General features: G+C 43.7%; 1 protein-coding gene and 1 pseudogene across 1 annotated transcript; both read right to left on the reverse strand.

Moving 5' to 3' along the window:
- Positions 1 to 10,362: 10,362 nt before the first annotated feature.
- On the reverse strand, positions 10,363 to 11,553 carry LOC129825776 (sex-determining region Y protein-like). Its single transcript, XM_055885922.1, has one exon. It carries the CDS (start codon positions 11,551 to 11,553, stop codon positions 10,363 to 10,365), a length of 1,191 nt encoding a protein of 396 aa, XP_055741897.1.
- A 4,184-nt stretch (positions 11,554 to 15,737) lies between these two features.
- Positions 15,738 to 18,863, reverse strand: LOC129826624 (uncharacterized; annotated as a pseudogene).
- Between the last annotated feature and the right edge of the window lie 676 nt (positions 18,864 to 19,539).

Genomic DNA, 19,539 nt, shown 5'->3' on the forward strand with positions numbered 1-19,539 from the left:
AAGTTTTGAGCTCGATTGAAAACTGCGTTTCATTGCTTTAAAGATGAAAAGGCTGCTGAACATGTACGGCTTTAGGGGACACCAGAGCCCCCGTTAACGTTGTATCTGGATATCTACATAGGCGCAGGAAGTAGGGGTGCTGGAGCAACCACAGATAAATCTAAATTATTATACATTTTTTACAATGCAAAACAAAATCTTAAAAATATGTGAACAAAGCTTTTATTATTCCAGTATGAGTGGACAAAAGTATTAATCAGCAGAGCGGAGAAAAATACTCTTAAATTTCTGTTGTATTGTCTATTATATAGAGCTTTTCAAAGTCCTGTAAGCGCTTGACATTGTAATAGATCCAGCTTGTAGTCCTAAAACCCGGAAACAAATTATCTCTGGTTCGTTCAGCCATCCCTACGGGAAAAATGTATGGAGAAAGATCAGGACTTTGGAATAAATTCCCAAAATAATGTCTGAGGTTAACATAGGTATAAGAGATATTATATGTTTTGTTCTATGAGATAATGACAGTCAGTTAACATTATGAAATAGCTTGTTTTTTATTATTACCTAAATTCAAAAATAAAAATCACAAAAAGTGAAGTTAGCTGATGAAGATCTCCTAAGCCTGTGTTTACCACAATAATAATTTTTCGGGGATACCCCCCCCCACCCCCCCCCCCCAAAAAAACCGCCATTGATTTTACTCATAGGCTTTCCCCAACGAACCATGGCGGAGTTAGTGTCTACAAAAAGACACCATTATTTCTCTCTTTGACGGGGCACCCCCAGGTGGTAAGGGTAGGCAACAACACTTCTGCCACAGTGATCCTTAACACGGGGGCCCTTCAGGTGTGCTCGCTTAGTCCCTTCCTGTACTCTCTGTTCACCCACGACTGCGTGGCCAAGCATGACTCCAACACCGTCAACACCGCTAATGTTAAGTTTGCTGATGTAGGCATCATCACCGACAACGATGAAACAGCCTATAGGAAGGCGATCAGAGACCTGGCAGTGTGGTGCCAGGACAACAACCTCTCCCACAATGTGAGCAAGAAGCTGATTGTGGACTATAGGAAAAGGAGGGCCGAACAGGCCCCCATTAACATCGACGTGGCTGGAGCGGGTTGAGTTTCAAGATGCTTAGCGGCAACATCAACAATAAACTATCATGGTCCAAACACACCAAGACAGTCGTGAAGAGGGCACGACAACACCGTTTCCCCCTCAGGAGAATGAAAATATTTGGCATGGGTCCCCAGATCCTCAAAAAGTTCTCCAGCTGCACCATCGAGAGCATCCTGACCGGTGGCATCACCGCTTGGTATGGCAACTGCTCGACATTCGACCTCAAGGCGCTACAGAGGGTTGTGTGTACGGCACAGTACATCACCGGGGCCAAGCTTCCTGCCATCCAGGACCTCTATATACCAGGCGGTGTCAGGGGAATGCCCAACATATTTTCAAAGACTCCAGCCACCCAAGTCATAGACTGTTCTCTCTGCTACCGCACAGCAAGCGGTACCGGAGCGCCAAGTCTAGGACCAAAAGGCTCGTTAACAGCTTTTACCCCCGAAGCCATAAGACTGCTGAACATTTAATCAAATTGAGGTCTGTCTGCTTCCTCTCTCATTTCCCCTGGCCAGGGATGATGATGACAGGCCTCCATGGCCTCTGGCCTCATGACAGAGCAGTTTGGAATGAGTTAATAAGATAACAGGAAGTCACATTGATAAATTACACAGCAAGGTAGTAAATATGCTTACCTGAGATCCCCATATAGATTTGTTGAGGGGTGTTTGTGGTGTGTGTGTGGGGTGTGTGTGGGTGCAACCTGGTCTCAGTGCATTTCGTATTATTCTGTATGTAGATCACAGTATTCCATTTAGTGTGATATGTCACGTTTCGTGTCTATTACCCATTTGGTATGATATGTTCCAAATACAATTTGTAATATATGTTAAAAATTTGCAAAATGTAAGATATGTTACGAATTTACAAACGTAAGATATGTTACGAATTCTCGCTAGGTGGCTAACGTTAGATAGCTGGCTAATGTTAGCTAGACTAGGGGTTAGGGGTTAAGGTTAGGGTTAAGTTTAGGAGTTACTACTACTAGTTACTGCTACTCTTGTTATCACCAGACCCCCTACCCCCTACCACCTACCACCCTACCACCATACGCCCTACCCCTCTACCTCCCTTCCCCTTACCCCTCTTCCCCCCTACCTCTCTACCCTCTTCCCCCCTACCCCTACTCTCCTCCCCCTTATCCCTCTTCTCCCCTACCCCTCTACCCCTTCCCCCTTACCCCTACTCTTCTACCCCTCTATCCCTCTACTCCCCTTCCCCTTACCTCTCTTCCCCCCTACCTCTCTACCCCCTTCCCCCTACCCTTCTACCCCTCTACCCCCCTTCACCACTATCCCTCTACTCCCCTTCCCCTTAGGTCTCTTCCCCCCTACCCCTCTACCCCCTTCCCCCCTACCCCCACTACCCCTACCCTTCTACCCCTCTACCCCCCTACCCCTCTATCCCTCTACCCCTCTACCCCCCTACCCCTCTATCCCCCTACCACTCTACCCCTCTACCCCTCTATCCCTCTACCCTGTCTGTTTGAGTAGACCCTAAGTAGACTGGTTGAGAGCTACTGCATATTGAATTCAGTGCTTCCACAGTTGTCTTTTAGAGTGTGGAGGAATGTGAAAATCAATAATGTGAATTATGTGATAATGAAATAACTGTTATGAGGTCAAGGTTATTTCAATAGCATGTGTTGTTTTCATCCCCTAGTTCAAACCATATGCCAAAATTGCCAAATGTTGCTGAAGGCTTGTACTGCTGCTCTGGTTATCACCATTCCTGCTGTGTGCTTTTCCCCCAATGTTTTCACTCAGCAGAGAACCTTCTAGCTTCCTTATCCTTTGTGATTAGCTGTTGTGTGTTTTCTCCTTGGATGGGGGGAGGGGGAGTAAACTGCCGCTGGGTAGGGTCAAAGGCCTTGTAGACACCCAGAGGGGGAAAGTTCTGGGGGAGAAGGGGAGAGGGAGAGAGAGAGGGGGATGTGAGTGGGAAACGGAGAGGGGCAGAGAGCTGAGGGCGATGGGGGTGGGGAGTGGGAAGGGGCATCCATCACACATTGCAGGAATGCTGCGCAGTTTGAGTTTGAACCGATATGTCTTAACCTCGGAGAAGGAAAGAGTTATGGACACAGAAAACAGGGAGGGGGAGACAAGAGGAGAGACAAGAACTCTTTCATCCTCTCATTCAGGTTCAATTCTGAGCACACTGTTAAGATCAGCCATTTCTCATTGATCACGTGATCTGGTCAAGGAGAAAGTCAGTAGAGTTGATATTGTTAGCTGGTTTTTAGCAACACTTGTGGGGGTTTAGAATCCCTTTCCTGCATTCAAATGACCTAGTGGCCTCATGGGTGGACTGTTTGAAAAAAAAAAAAATCATGATTTCATAATTAATAAACGTAAAAAAGAAAATAAACACAGAAAATCTGGTGTTTCTATGTCAAATAGTTTTTATATATTTCAGTATTCTGTGATGTATATAAAGTGTAATATTGGGATGCAAACCTAAAATGTAATACATTTCAACTCTATATCTGACATGGTACAGGTGTCTTCTTCTTTTAAAGCCCATAACCATGTGTGTGAGGTGTATACTTTTGTTTCAAAGTAGATTTGTTTAAGAACACCAAGAAACACTATGTGTGACCCTGATTTAGCCCACTGCAGTAAAAGTTTAAGTAAATTGGAATATTCCGGATTGCACAATTCTGTGTCCTTGTGCTTTTTTATCCAACTGTATTAATCTCACAACAACAAAGCCAGCCGCCGAAAATTCAATATTTACTCTTCAATTATGGAAAGGCCTCCCTGTTGCTGATTAGTAGAGAAAGCGAACTTGGCAGACCAGGAGAGAGAGAGGTATGTTTGTAGTGTGAAAGGTTGTGAAGTCAAAAGGCTGGCCTGTGATATGAAATATGAAGGTGAAAAAAATAGCTCTCAATTAAATATGTGTTCTGTGACAGATTTACCGTTGGCAGTTATTAAAGGTCCAATGCAGCTGTTTTGATCTCAATACCAAATCATTTCTGGGTAACAATTAAGTACCTTACGGTCATTGTGTTCCATTAAGACGATCAATAAAGAATCAAAAATAGCTTTTTAGCAACAACAAAAAATATTTTTCTAAAAATAATTTTGCAAGTACCGTCTGGGAATGGTCTGAGTGAGGGGCCTAATGGGAGGGATAAGTAAGACGAAAAATAGCTGCTATTGGCAGAGAGGTTTGTAACTCTCTTTATTATTCGTCTATTAACTTGATGTCACCAGGCAAGCCAAATATCCACCCATGCAAGTCCTGCTGATTACAAGGCCCTGTGTGAAGTGTTTTTTCACCCAGCAACTATCAGGAAATAGCACTGATCACATCATTTTTTTCTCGCTCTTTTACAAAACATAAGAAAAAACTGAATTGTGACTGCACTGGACCTTTAAAGCTACAGTCCTTCATTGAGACAATAACAAAGCAGTGTCCTCAAAAGCTGAAGGATGAAGCTGGAGAAATGTTACCACTCTCAAATTCATAGACAGAGCTATGGATGCAAGGACTGACCCTCCATGATATCAAAATTATAGTTTTAACCATGTTTTGAGGCGATACAGAGTTTGTTTACATTTACATTGTTTACAAATTGGAGTAAAACAAGCTTATATTTTGGCTTCTGATGGGGTACGACAGTTGAGTGTATGTGTGACCATAGCAACAACAACTTGGGGAACATTTTTGTTTTTTATTAAAATATCAAAAACAGGCCCCGTCCCCACAGGAGGCCATCATTATAAATAAGAATTTGTTCTTAACTCAGTTGCCTAGTTAAATAAAGGTTAAATGAAATAAATCATATGGTTCATGTGGTAGATATACCATGGCCAGTTACTGCCATTTTTCTGGAAGGGTAAATGATCCAACTGGAAGGTTTGTAATCCTGCTGACAGAGATCAGGGCACTATGGACTCAGGTATTATTCTTTTTAACTAGACAAGTCAGTTAAGAACAAATTCTTATTTACAATGGCGGCCTTGCCAGGGAACAGTGGGTTAACTGCCTTGTTCAGAGGTAGAACGACAGATGTATACCTTGTCAGCTTGGGGATTCAATCCAGCAACCTTTTGGTTACTGGCCCAACTGTCTAACCACTAGGCTAACTGCCACCCTCCATTTTGCATAATTGTTTTAAACAAATCTAACCTTTTCTTAACATTTTTCCAAAAATGTGTAGTGAAGGAACACTGTTTTAGAAGAATGATAGTGAAATGATTGTTCAACCAAGTCCCAACCCAAATGTCACTTCATCCAAGTTTAAAGTGGCATGTGGCTCACTATCTCGCTTGCCAGCCAGGCACCCTTGACCTAAAGTCTATCTTCACAACTAGGAGACTGAAGTAATCATGTTAAAGTCAAGGACACATGTTCCAAATTCACAGAGAGCGGCAGGGAAACACCACCTGTTGCACACTGGTTATGACAGTATAGTGATGTACTCAGTGTTTTACATTTATGGTTCAAACAATAATTAACCACATTGTTTTTGTTCTTAGCTTGTGCAATGCATGTTATAAAGCATAATGTTCGGCTTCTTTCCATCCCTAGTTTTTAAATCTGTGGAATCTGACCCAATTTAGCTCCTTCCAGTAAGGGTTATTTGTGTCCTGTGACCTCCCAAGTCATAGAATGTAAATGTAATAGATTAAACAGATCATTAGTCCAAAAGAGAATACATATTGATCCTTGACTTATTGACCTTTGGTCCACAAGCTCAATATACTGTAGAACTGTTTAATATTGCATCAGTCCTTTGACGTTGAGAGGACAAACTGTACAAACAGAGGCTCTAACATGAATTCTACTAGTCTCTACAGGAAGTCTCAATTCAGTGGGAGGTTTGCACGAAAACAAATAAGATTTCACATTTTTTGGGAGGCTTAATCATATGTGTGTGTGTGTGTGTGTGTGTGTGTGTGTGTGTGTGTGTGTGTGTGTGTGTGTGTGTGTGTGTGTGTGTGTGTGTGTGTGTGTGTGTGTGTGTGTGTGTGTGTGTGTGTGTGCTCGCGTGCGTGTCCTGTGATCACATTGACTGTCTGTGTTCTTCCCCACAAGAACAAACATGCACTTTTAAACAAGCCACAAGGGGTTGTCTGTTTAAAGAAAAAAATTGTGAGAGAGAAAAGTGAAAAAATAAACAGTGACAGGCTGTTTCTCCCCCTCCTTCCTCCCTTCCTCTGTCATTTGCTTAGTTACTTTACTTTTTAAGTAGTCAAACATATCGTAGCCTGGAGGAAAGGTCATTTTCCTAGATAGAGACAGGGATCCAGAATTTGAATCCTGGGCCTGGTGCATTATGTGATATGCTATGCTAGTGCTTCTGGATATGACAGTTGGTATATGGGGGTTGAAGTAACTGAAAGATAAAATAATGGTTTCATTCAAACATATCTAGGCAGTATTTAGGTATGTGATTCCTACACTCTTAGAAACAAAAGTTCCAAAAGGGTTCTTTGGCTGTCCCCATAAGAGAACCCTTTTTGGTTCCAGGTAGAACCCTTTTTGGTTCCAGGTAGAAGCCTTTTTGGTTCCAGGTAGAACCCTTTTTGGTTCCAGGTAGAACCCTTTTTGGTTCCAGGTAGAACCCTTTTTGGTTCCAGGTAGAACTCTTTTGGGATCCCTGTGGAACCCTCTGTGTAAAGGGTACATGGAACTCAAAATGGTTCTACCTGGAATCAAAAAGGGTTCTTCAAAGGGTTCTCCTATGGGGACAGCCGAATAATCCTTTTTGGTTCTAGATTGCACCTTTTTTTTCTAAGAGTGTAGCCTGAAGGATATAATAACTTGATGCAGTTTTGTGTTTTTGTTATGTGGTTTTAGCCTACATGTGGGTTTCTTCAGAAGAATAACAGTCATACTGTGGGGGAGGGTTTGGTTTGAGGGGAGATTTTGTATCTTTCCAACAGACAGGCAGGCTGCTTTTCGTTGTAACAGAGCCGACTTGCCACATGTACAGGAAGTGAAACCATGGCGATGGAGAGGTGTGTAATTGGTGACGTGCATGCGCTCGCAGTTCGCTGGTCACAACTTGTAGATCGCAGTATGAGGCTTGAGGAGGTCGCTATGACCCAGTAAAAATAATGAAATCTAATGAATCCTTCTCTCTCGTTCTATCTTTCTCAATTTTTTTATTTTTCTCTTTCTCTCTCAACCTTCTCCCCCCCTCTCTCTCTCAGTTTTCCAGTAATCTATTTCCTCCTGTAAAGCACAGCGTTGAGATTGCCTGCAATGACAACAAGCTCAGTCCGATGAAGCTGTGACACCGCCCCAGACCATGACGGACCCTCCACCTCCAAATCGATCCCGCTCCAGAGTACAGGCCTCAGTGTAACACTCATTCCTTCGATGATAAACGTGAATCCGACCATCACCCCTGGTGAGACAAAACCGCGACTCGTCAGTGAAGAGCACTTCTTGCCAGTCCTGTCTGGTCCAGCGACGGTGGGTTTGTGCCCATAGGCGACGTTGTTGCCGGTGATGTCTGGTGAGGACCTGCCTTACAACAGAATTCCGAATGGTACAAAGAGCAACACCCAAATGCTTGGAGGGTTACAGTATGGGTTGGCAATCCCTTTCAACAGTATATTTGCACCCTCATCTCCTATAAACCCGAACTACAGGGCTCCAAACATACAGCAACGGGTTTCCCTTGGAGGACTTTAGTCAGTCTTTCCAGAGAAAACAACCACAACAGGTTTCGTGTCATCTAACCGTGATTGAATAATTGTTAATATAGCAGCATACCACATTAGAGCTACATATTTTGTGCAGATCAGATGTAAGTACCTTTGTACTGCTTACATTTGGGACATTCCCCAGAGCATGCAGGGCGATACTGACTTCTGACAACAGGTGTAGTTTGTAACTTATTGAACCTTTATTTAACTAGGCAAGTCAGTTAAGAACATATTATTATTTACAATGACGGCCTACACCGGCCAAACCAGGACGACGCTGGGCCAATTGTGCACCGCCCTATGGGACTCCCATTCACGGCCGGTTATGATACAGCCTGGAATCTAACCAGGGTGTCTGTAGTGACGCCTCTAGCACTGAAATGCTATGCCTCAGACCGCTACTTGTGAGGTTTATGGAAACAACATATTTTCTTTATATTGGTAAGAATTCATAATTAATCATTTATAATCCCATTCATAATTATTGATGGTCACACCAAAGTCTTGCTGCCATGCATGCTTGCTACTATCAGTGTCGACCATGCCTGTAGAAAAAAAAGCTGTTGTATTTATTTGTTATTTGTATTTAACCTCCATAGGTAGGTTATTTTCTTCTTTGTAAGGAGCTAGCATGGAGTGTGCGGTTTTTTCGACCTCATTAAGGCCAGATCCCTACATATAAAAGGACATTTAATTGATAAAGCTTCGAAGTTGAAGGAAACTTGAAGTTGAATGAAAACCTGTAAGTGCGAAAACCCTCTTATTCTGTGTTGTTGTTTTTCTGGTGAGGGGCTGGGGAGTGTGTCTGCCACCTCGACAGAGAAAACAATACACACACACACACTGTTGAGGTGGTCTGCGTGACAGGACACACACACACATGCCACGTCGACAGAGAGAGAGAGGGTGGGGGACAAAGAAGGAGAATAAGAGAGAGAGAGAGAGAGAGAGAGAGAGAGAGAGAGAGAGAGGGTGGGTGGGGGACAAAGAAGGAGAATAAGAGAGAGAGAGAGAGAGAGAGAGAGAGAGAGAGAGAGAGAGAGAGAGAGGTGGATTGCGTCAGAAGAACACTGGTTGCTGTGAGTCATGACTCGGACCCTCTTGGTTCCCTTTTTCCACACACATACTCACCCTCTGTCTGATGCAATGGAAATAAGGCAAGAGGCAAGAGTGTTTCTGGAAGAGAATCATTTTCTCTGTAATGTCCTTAAACACTTTTACGTTGATCTTTCCTCTTTACTCTTACATGGTCACACATGCATGAAGGAATATCTTCAGGATAACTGTAGGTTCATAATGATAATAGATGTCTTTTTGTTTTTTGTTTAACCTTTATTTAACTAGGCAAGTCAGTTAAGAACAAATTAATTTACAATGACAGCCATGTAGGCTAGTTGACAATAAGCAGTACAACTTGAAGATCTTGTCTTTGATTCTTACCTATTCAAGATATACAGGCTAACATTCCTTTTCTCAATACTGTCATTACATTTAGCTGCACTATCACCCGTGATCTCGGCTGGCCTAACACCTGTGATCTCGGCTGGCCTAACACCTGTGATCTCGCCTGGCCTAACACCTGGGATTTTACATGGCCTAACACCAGTGGTCTAACCTGTTATAACACCAGTGATGTCACCTGGCATAACATCAGTGATCTCAGGCCTATGACACATGTATTGGGGTTTGAATTGTTTCCTTCTCCTCAGCCACAACAACAGCTAGTCAGACCATCACAGCTAGGCAGACCATAACAGAGAGGCAGACCATCACAGATAGGCAGACCATCACAGATAGGCAGACCATAACAGAGAGGCAGACCATCACAGATAGGCAGACCATCACAGATAGGCAGACCATCACAGATAGGCAGACCATCACAGATAGGCAGACCATCACAGATAGGCAGACCATCACAGCTAGGCAGACCATCACAGTTAGGCAGACCATCCCAGCTAGGCAGACCATCAGAGTGAGGCAGACCATAACAGAGAGGCAGACCATCACAGCTAGCAGACCATCACAGATAGGCAGACCATCACAGATAGGCAGACCTTCACAGTTAGGCGGCTGACCATAAGACAGACAGGTGTGGTTGTGTGAGGTGAAAGAAATGACTGTGTTTTTCCAGTCTGAATCATTCATAAAGTAGTGGCCTAACAATGAATACCCTAAACACCATAGATTAGGACGTACCCAGCCTCACAGCAGTGGAAAACCAGTCACCATGCTTTGACAGAGGTCAAAGGGGTTCTGGACTGAGGGCGATCTTCTTTCCTCTCTCTCTCTTTCTATCTCATTTAGGTCAGAACTTTGATGCTAGAAAGGCTAATTGACTCCAAGGAACGCAGACACAAACCATCACATAGGGGCTTTAGTGTCAAATGTTTTTCTCCCTCCCCCAGGTTTCTGGTCCACTTTTGAATAATTAGCCTCTCTGTTTCATCTCCCCTTCTGTTTCCCACTGGTGTCACACTGGTTGAATCAATGTTGTTTCCACGTCACTTCAATGAAATTACGTTGAACCAACTTGGAATAGCCGTTGAATTGATATCTGTGCCAAGTGGGTTTATTCCTCTTCTTCCTCTGGTTGGTGAAAACCGTGTTCTTCCTCCTCTGATTGGTGAAAACCCTGTTCTTCCTCCTCTGGTTGGTGAAAACCCTGTTCTTCCTCCTCTGATTGGTGAAAACCCTGTTCTTCCTCCTCTGATTGGTGAAAACCCTGTTCTTTCTCCTCTGATTGGTGAAAACCCTGTTCTTCCTCCTCTGATTGGTGAAAACCCTGTTCTTCCTCCTCTGATTGGTGAAAACCCTGTTCTTCCTCCTCTGGTTGGTGGAAACCCTGTTCTTCTTCCTCTGATTGGTGAAAACCCTGTTCTTCCTCCTCTGATTGGTGAAAACCCTGTTCTTCCTCCTCTGGTTGGTGGAAACCCTGTTCTTCCTCCTCTGATTGGTGAAAACCCTGTTCTTCCTCCTCTGATTGGTGAAAACCCTGTTCTTCCTCCTCTGGTTGGTGGAAACCCTGTTCTTCCTCCTCTGGTTGGTGGAAACCCTGTTCTTCCTCCTCTGGTTGGTGGAAACCCTGTTCTTCCTCCTCTGGTTGGTGGAAACCCTGTTCTTCCTCCTCTGGTTGGTGGAAACCCTGTTCTTCCTCCTCTGGTTGGTGGAAACCCTGTTCTTCCTCCTCTGGTTGGTGGAAACCCTGTTCTTCCTCCTCTGGTTGGTGGAAACCCTGTTCTTCCTCCTCTGGTTGGTGGAAACCCTGTTCTTCCTCCTCTGGTTGGTGGAAACCCTGTTCTTCCTCCTCTGGTTGGTGGAAACCCTGTTCTTCCTCCTCTGGTTGGTGGAAACCCTGTTCTTCCTCCTCTGGTTGGTGGAAACCCTGTTCTTCCTCCTCTGGTTGGTGGAAACCCTGTTCTTCCTCCTCTGGTTGGTGGAAACCCTGTTCTTCCTCCTCTGGTTGGTGGAAACCCTGTTCTTCCTCCTCTGGTTGGTGAAAACCCTGTTCTTCCTCCTCTGGTTGGTGAAAACCCTGTTCTTCCTCCTCTGGTTGGTGGAAACCCTGTTCTTCTTCCTCTGGTTGGTGGAAACCCTGTTCTTCCTCCTCTGGTTGGTGGAAACCCTGTTCTTCCTCCTCTGGTTGGTGAAAACCCTGTTCTTCCTCCTCTGATTGGTGAAAACCCTGTTCTTCCTCCTCTGGTTGGTGGAAACCCTGTTCTTCCTCCTCTGGTTGGTGGAAACCCTGTTCTTCCTTTTTCATCTTAAGTTTGGGAAACCCTTGCTATTTGCTTCCTCAGTCCTCTCTGAAGGTTTTCTACTGTCATTTTGAAGGGGATCAGTGCTCTACCTCTCTCACCTCCGTGCTTAGATGTTTCAAAGTCATATATTCCTATTAGAAAGCTCTGGGAAATACTGTTTGAAATCATAAGCTAGTTTGAAGTCTTGAATGCTCATAGTGGAGATATTTTTCAAGTCACTTATTTCTATTAGAAAGTACTGGGAAACACTGTTTGAAACGGTAGCCTAGTCTGATGTCCGTCCATGGATCTTGATTGCTCACCGTGGAGAATGAAGATGGTAGTAGTCAGGCAGCTGCCCATGGTGTAGAGACCTAACACTGCTCCATATAGAACACACACACACTCAGCAGTAACATGAGCCCTACTCAACTGTAAGATTTATCCAAATTCAAGAGAAGGTGACGACAGTGTCATATTAGCAAGTTGAATCTGTAGGCCTAATTTTAAGCGTGACCTTTGACAGCCAGCGCTGTGTGACATAATCGTGTACTCAGAAAGACACAGGTTCCCCTGCTCTTTAATGTTCCTACCACGGCTAACCTTCAAAAACAATAGGCTCTATTCGAACTTCATCGCTGAAGCGTTACAGCTTGTGTGATAGAAATGTAAAGGTAACTTCTGATTGAGCCAATATATACAGGTTTACCATGAATGCAGTCTCCGCTAACGCGGGAATGTTGCATTTAAATTTCAATCACGATGTAACTCTGAACTTCCGCGATACGGATTGAATAGAGCCCTAACACTAGTTCTGCTTTAATCAACTTGTTGTATTGCCAAAGAAAGATGGCAAGTCAACAGTATAGAGTTATTATTATTATTATCATTGTTGAGGAGTATAGAGTTATTAACTGCAGAAAAAGTCAGGCATCAAGAGGGCCAACAACTCTACTTTGTGTCACCACAAAGATGTCCAGTGACAAGCGAAAATGTATTTTTAGTTTCAGTTGAACAGCTGTGAGGTCGTTGTACTCTCTGTTGTGGTTGAGAGTAGGAGAGGGGAAATGTGCTCTGTCTCTGCTGCTAAGCACACTCTTCAGAGGAAGTTCACATTAACTCTGGGGTCACACCAAGACCTAGACCAGGGACCACACCAAGACCCGAGTCACACTAAGACCAGGGGCCACACCAAGACCCGAGTCACACTAAGACCAGGGGCCACACCAAGACCCGAGTCACACTAATACCATGGGCCACACCAAGACCCGATTCACACTAAGACCAGGGGCCACACCAAGACCCAAGTCACACTAAGACCAGGGGCCATACCAAGACCAGGGGCCACACCAAGACCAGGGGCCACACCGAGACCCGAGTCACACCAAGACCAGGGGCCACACCAAGACCAGGGGCCACACCAAGACCAGGGGCCACTTCACCCTCCTACATTGGTGCTTCCCCTTCCTAACATACATACAGTAGAAGTCGGAAGTTTACATACACTTAGGTTGGAGTCATTAAAACTTGTTTTTCAATCACTCCACAAATTTCTTGTTAACAAACTATAGTTTTGGAAAGTCGGTCAGGACATCTACTTTGTGCATGACACAAGTAATTTTTCCAAAAATTGTTTACAGACAGATTATTTCACTTATATTTCACTGTATCACAATTTCAGTGGGTCAGACATTTACATACACTAAGTTGACTGTGCTTTTAAACAGCTTGGAAAACTCCAGAAAATGATGTCATGGCTTTAGAAGCTTCTGATAGGCTAATTGACATCATTTTAGTCAATTGGAGGTGTACCTGTGGATGTATTTCAAGGCCTACCTTCAAACTCAGTCACTATTTGCTTGACATCATGGGAAAACAAAAGAAATCAGCCAAGACCTCAGAAAGAAATTGTAGACATCCACAAGTCTGGTTCATCCTTGGGAGCAATTTCCAAATGCCTGAAGGTACCACATTCATCTGTACAAACAATAGTACGCAAGTATAAACACCATGGGACTACGCAGCCGTCATACCGCTCAGGAAGGAGACGCATTCTGTCTCATAGAAATGAACGTACTTTGGTGCGAAAAGTGCAAATCAATCCCAGAACAACAGCAAAGAACCTTGTGAAGATGCTAGAGGAAACAGGTACAAAAGCATCTATATCCACAGTAAGACGAGTCCTATATCGACATAACCTGAAAAGCCGCTCGGCAAGGAAGAAGCCACTGCTCCAAAACTGCTGCTCCATAACCGCCATAAAAAAAGCCAGACTACGATTTGCAACTGCACATGGGGACAAAGATTGTACTTTTTGGAGAAATGTCCTCTGGTCTGATGAAACAATAATAGAACTGTTTGGCCATAATGACCATCGTTATGTTTGGAGGAAAAAGGGGGGAGGCTTGCAAGCCGAAGAACACCATCCCAACCGTGAAGCACGGGGGTGGCAGCATCAGGTTGTGGGGGTGCTTTGCTGCAGGAGGGAATGGTGCACTTCACAAAATAGATGGCATCATGAGGAACGAAAATTATGTGGATATATTGAAGCAAAATCTCAAGACATCAGTCAGGAAGTTAAATTTGGTCGCAAATGGGTCTTCCAAATGGACAATGATCCCAAGCATACTTCCAAAGTTGTGGCAAAATGACTTAATTAAGGATGACACGGTCAAGGTATTGGAGTGGCCATCACAACGCCCTGACCTCAAGCCCATAGAACATTTGTGGGCAGAATTGAAAAAGCATGTGCGAGCAAGGAGGCCTACAAACCTGACTCAGTTACACCAGCTCTGTCTAAAAGAATGGGCCAAAATTCACCCAACTTATTGTGGGAAGCTTGTGGAAGGCTACCTGAAACGTTTGACCCAAGTTAAACAATTTAAAGGCAATGCTACCAAATAGTAATTGAGTGTATGTAAACCTCTGACCCACTGGGAATGTGATTTAAGAAATAAAAGCTGAAATAAGTAATTCTCTCTATTATTCTGACATTTCACATTCTTAAAATAAAGTGGTGATCCTAACCGACCTAAGACAGGGAACTTTTACTAGAATTAAATGTCAGGAATTGTGAAAAACGTAAATGTATTTGGCTAAGGTGTATGTAAACTTCTGACTTCAACTGAAACGTTAACACACAGAGAAAGAGAAATAAAGACAGAGAACTGCAATACCTGTGAGATTAAATGTCTGGAGGTGAAAGGGTGCCACCCTGACTGTCCTATTATTCTCTGCACCTGAAATACCACAAAGCCAGATTGACCCTTTTAGAAGACATCCCCACCTGAAAGAGAACAAAGCCTGACTGACCTCAGGAGAAATCCCAGCATAATTCTCCCAGTGTCTGTGTTTCTCAGGAACGTTCCTGTTCCATTAGTTACGTAATAGGAGACCAGTGTCATTTGTGTGAGAATGCAAACATTTGATTGTGCCGCACATAGTTTCTAATCAACTTCTACTTGACTCTACTGATCAGTGATGTGTAATCATTCGCATCTGAACTGTATTGAAGATCTACTTCCTGTCAGCTTCTCTACCTCTAGGAGATACCAGGGGCAGGTGGCAGAGTCCCAGGAGTAGCTGGAGATTTACCAAGTTGCCTTTTTAATGGAGAAGACAAATCGTGTCCAACTTGTCAGTATAGAATAACTGCTGTATGAAGTATTACAACAGGTCTCTGGCATAGTTTTGTAATTTCAAAACAATCATTTGACAACCACACGTCTAGGAATTATTTACACCGTAGAGAAACAAAGGCATGGAGTCCTGTATATTATTGGATTTTTAAAAATGTTGCGAGCCAGCAACAGAAGTATTTCTAGCTTTGCATTTTCTTGACAGTCTTTGCAGGAGGGTCTCCCCTCAGGTTCAAGTTAGCTGTGTTGTGTTAGTTTATGTACCAAGTCAAATGAGCAAAGCTTTATTTAATTTTGAATCAGCTGTGTAGTGCTAGGGCAAAATCCAAAACCTGCACCCAGGGCAGGTCCCGCAGAGCGAGTGACAGGATATGCTGAATGTTCTGCTTCTTTGAGAAAGCAATAGCCATTTAAAGCCAACTTAATAAGCACACTGTAGAATGTAGTGGCAATACCATGGCAAAAATAGTCAAGACACCCAAGCTTGCCTATTTGATGGTGCAGCTCTAGTCAGTAGTTTCAGTCCCAAACCTTCTCTGTATGGCAGACCTCATGAGTGACAAACGAGATGCAATGCAAAGTTTTATTAATGCAGTAATTTAGCGCAACAAGGAGAGTGTCTAACAAAGTTATACAGAGGAAAGCATTCCTACATGATAAAACAGAAGACGCCGGAGCAGAATACACAAATAAATAAGTGTCTGTAGAACGATCAGTCCCCATCCCCCAGCTAAATACAATGTACACAAATACTGGATGCATTTATGTCCCCAGAACCCCAACAATGTGGATAGATTATTAAGCAATCTTACAATACCACTAGCAATCAAGTAGTGATGCCAAATTAAGATGTCAAGAACTACATCTCCCACAAGTCAATGCAGGATCACCCATCGTACAGACCTGCTGTAATAGAGATTACGTGCTTAACTTTGGTTTTAAAACACGAGGTTAACTATTATTAGCCTGGTCACAGATTAGTTTGTACTGTAAAGCCAAAAAATATAGCCATTGGCTCAACAGCACAAACAAATCTGGGAAAAGGCTACCACTTTGCTATCTATACATCAATATAAAGCATGAGCTACTGTAGTCACATAACACTACATGAAAATAGAAGGGAGATCTATAGGTCGGATCATTGATTAATTGGGCCAATAGGGCTCACATCAGACACTGATCAGCTGAGGGAACAGTTCATTGGCAAACGCATCATCCCAGGATCCCTCCGAGCAGAGGGGGGAGGACATGTCGCTGAAGGGGGAAGGGGACCGCTCGTATCCAGAGTCGCTGTAGGTCTCCGTCAGGTAGGCACCAGTCTTCTCCAGGCCGCCCAGGGCCAGGTCAGAGGTCGGCGAGACCGCGGACAGGAAGTCATCCAACACCCCGTGACTCTCAGGGATGATGACCACTTCCTCCGGCTCGTCTTTGACACACACCACCTCGCAGACCTCTTCAGCCAAAGAGAAGACCTCCTCCATCTTTGTCGCACTCTCCTCGTAATGCACTTCCTGCTGCCCAGGGGGGAGCGCCACCCCCTCCACAGGCTTGGTGTAGATGTGGTCAAAGTGGATCAGTTCATTAAGGGCCTCCAGCTTAACTGGTGTGGCCCCCAGAGCTGCAGGTGGGGGGGAAGGTACTCCTGCCCCCCCTCCGACCAGCAGCACCTCCTGCGCCTGGATCTCCTGCTCACTACACTCCTTGAGGAACAGCTCTGGGTCAAGGATGTCCAGAATGCCCAGCAAGAGATCAGACTGGAGGGTGAGAAGGAGAGAATTACAACTCTGAACAGAGATAGAAGACCATACTTGAGTCTATGGGTAGATCTGGAAATGGCCACCAAACAAGACTGGGACAAATAGAAAAACACTACTGGAAAAGTTCTTGGCAACATAAATCCAATCAATTACTATTCATTATAAAAAGTGCTGGTACATGGTTTCTTCTCCAATTGACAAAGCCCATGGCACACTACAAAATGTCTGTTTACATTAGCCGTAGCAGACAAAATGGTCTGGCTCACCTCAGAGTCTGTAGAGTCAGGACTGTCTGTATCCATTGGGAAATCTTCAGATTTGGGCATTGCTGGGCCTGCACCTGCTGCGGAGGCACACGTAGCCTGAGTACTGCAGACTCAGAAGACCCGATCCCCAAACCTGCATCAATCCCACTGGACTCCAACTCCTGAACCTGAGAGAGAGGTGTTATAACAGTCCATTTTAAAACTGGGATGTTATGTTGTTATTTGTTACATGCGCCAAATACAACAGGTGTAGTGGACCTTACTGTAAAATGATTACTGACAAACCCTTTACAATGCAATTAAGAAAATAGAGTTAAAATGTTTACTAAATAAACTAAAGGGGATACCGGTACCAAGTAAATGTTCAGGTTAGTACAGGTAATATTACTGAGCCAAGGCTATGACAGATCTGACAGCCAACCAGGTGGCAACTTAATTCACCCCCACCCTCCATCTTCTGTATAAGTAGCAACTCCACAAATCTGCTTACCTCTTTGGCTTCCAGGGTGTCCAACCCCAGCCTCTGTCTCAGTTCCTCATTCTCGTTCACCAAGCCACATGTCTTTCGCTGTAAAAGCCTGTTCTCAACATGAAGTTTCTTGTTCTAGAGAAAGAAAAGACGTGTGAACACCTCAGAGTAGCAGCCATTTACACCATAACACGTTTCCATGCTGGATATACAATCACCTCCAACTCCAACGCTAGAACTTGGTCTTCCAGGTCCCCCATTTTAGCTTTTTTTCTGTCTCTGGCTGTCTGGGCTGCAACTCTGTTCTTGAGTTTCCTGAAGAGGACAGATATTTGAAGCATTTTTCTTTAGAAATTGCTGACAGAACAAGTTGACTAACAGGAATGGCTTGTTAGTTATTGCACAATCAGCCGCCATATTCCTGCCACGCAGGCAGAACAGATCGAGTGCAGCGCTGCTTCAAATATGAACTGGGTCGGACCAGCTGACTGACTGTAGGCTACTCAAATCCGTTGATAAGCAATACCTGTTGAATCTGATAGTCCGGCCGAGTCGTAGGCCAAAGATACAAATCTACTTTATATTCTAAATGTAGAACGTGCATGTTTTATTCTTAGCCTAGTTATTGGAAAGAATGAGAATTGCTGTTCATGGAATCTTTCCAAATGTGGGGCGAAGGGAGTAGCCGGCTTCCGTTGGACAATCAACTCACCATTGTTCCCCTTTGGGTCACAAGATATTATCGCATTTGATTGCTAGATAATCATTAACATAGGCCTAGTCATGAACATTGTTACACTAAACTGCTCCTTCATGAAACTAACCTGCGAAGCTGCTTTTCTTCAGGACTCAAATGAGTGAGTCTCTGTCTTTTTCGCAGGGGTGGCCCAGTTGTCGAATTTGAGTCGGAATCCGACGAATTCGCTTGGTTCGAAGCAGATGAGGGCAAAACGACCGAAATGGACCGTCTGTAGCACTGTGTTGCGCTGGGAGAGCCATTCTGTTTCCCAGATATCAAGATTACTTTATGTCCCGCTGTCACCACAACCATCTTGTTTACCCTTATGGACCTATATCGCTTAGAAATATTGGGTAAATTGTATTTAATTTTTTAAAGAAACCTAAGGTTTCTCTCGGTCTTTCTATCCCCGTCAGTTGTCAAATATAAAAACGAGTACCGTTCGCTATCTATTTCTACAGTCGTGGTGAAATGTGATTGGCTCTCAGAGGCTGTGACGCGAATCTCTGATTTGTCATAGAGCTGATGTAATTAGCATTCCTCCCCTTTCCTGTAGGAGTAATTTCCAGTCCAGGCTACGACAGAGATATTAGAGAAAGGACTTCTGCCTACACTTGGCACCAATAACAAACCTGACCCGTTAAAAATAATCCCAATAAAAATACCTAGAGGCAAGTATTTTCACCCTCGTGTATTAGACTACCTTCTCTTTAGACACATTTAAAAAGTCTGTTTCTAAATAGCAAATTAGTTTTCTTTTGGAGTACTTTCTGAATAGTTTACTTTATTCTAACATTCTAACATTCTACTCAGTAGGCCTACATAATTGCAGTTGTAAAAGAAGATTATTGCAATGGACAAATTTTTTTTTATTGCAGAAGGTTGCATCAGGTGTTTTCACTGCTGTCGCTAAATCCCCCCGTTAGTTTCTCCTCCATCGTTCAATAGTAAATGCTGTTTGTAAATGTATATTGAATTTAGATTACTGCCCTGACATTGTACAACTGCAATCCATCTCACTCATGTTGTGTGTGTGGCATTCAGGTCAAATCATGAAAAAGAAGGGTTTTGTAGCATGGGATTGACTCATACAGGTCAAAAAGAAGGGTTTTGTAGCATGGGATTGACTCATACAGGTCA

The sequence above is a fragment of the Salvelinus fontinalis genome, chromosome 28 (genome assembly GCF_029448725.1).
Source record: "Salvelinus fontinalis isolate EN_2023a chromosome 28, ASM2944872v1, whole genome shotgun sequence".
Lineage (NCBI taxonomy): Eukaryota > Metazoa > Chordata > Actinopteri > Salmoniformes > Salmonidae > Salvelinus > Salvelinus fontinalis.

What these genes read in the sequence shown, in the direction of transcription:
- LOC129825776 (XM_055885922.1), bottom strand. Translation starts at nt 11,553, where the DNA reads ATGAAAAAGGAAGAACAGGGTTTCCACCAACCAGAGGAGGAAGAACAG.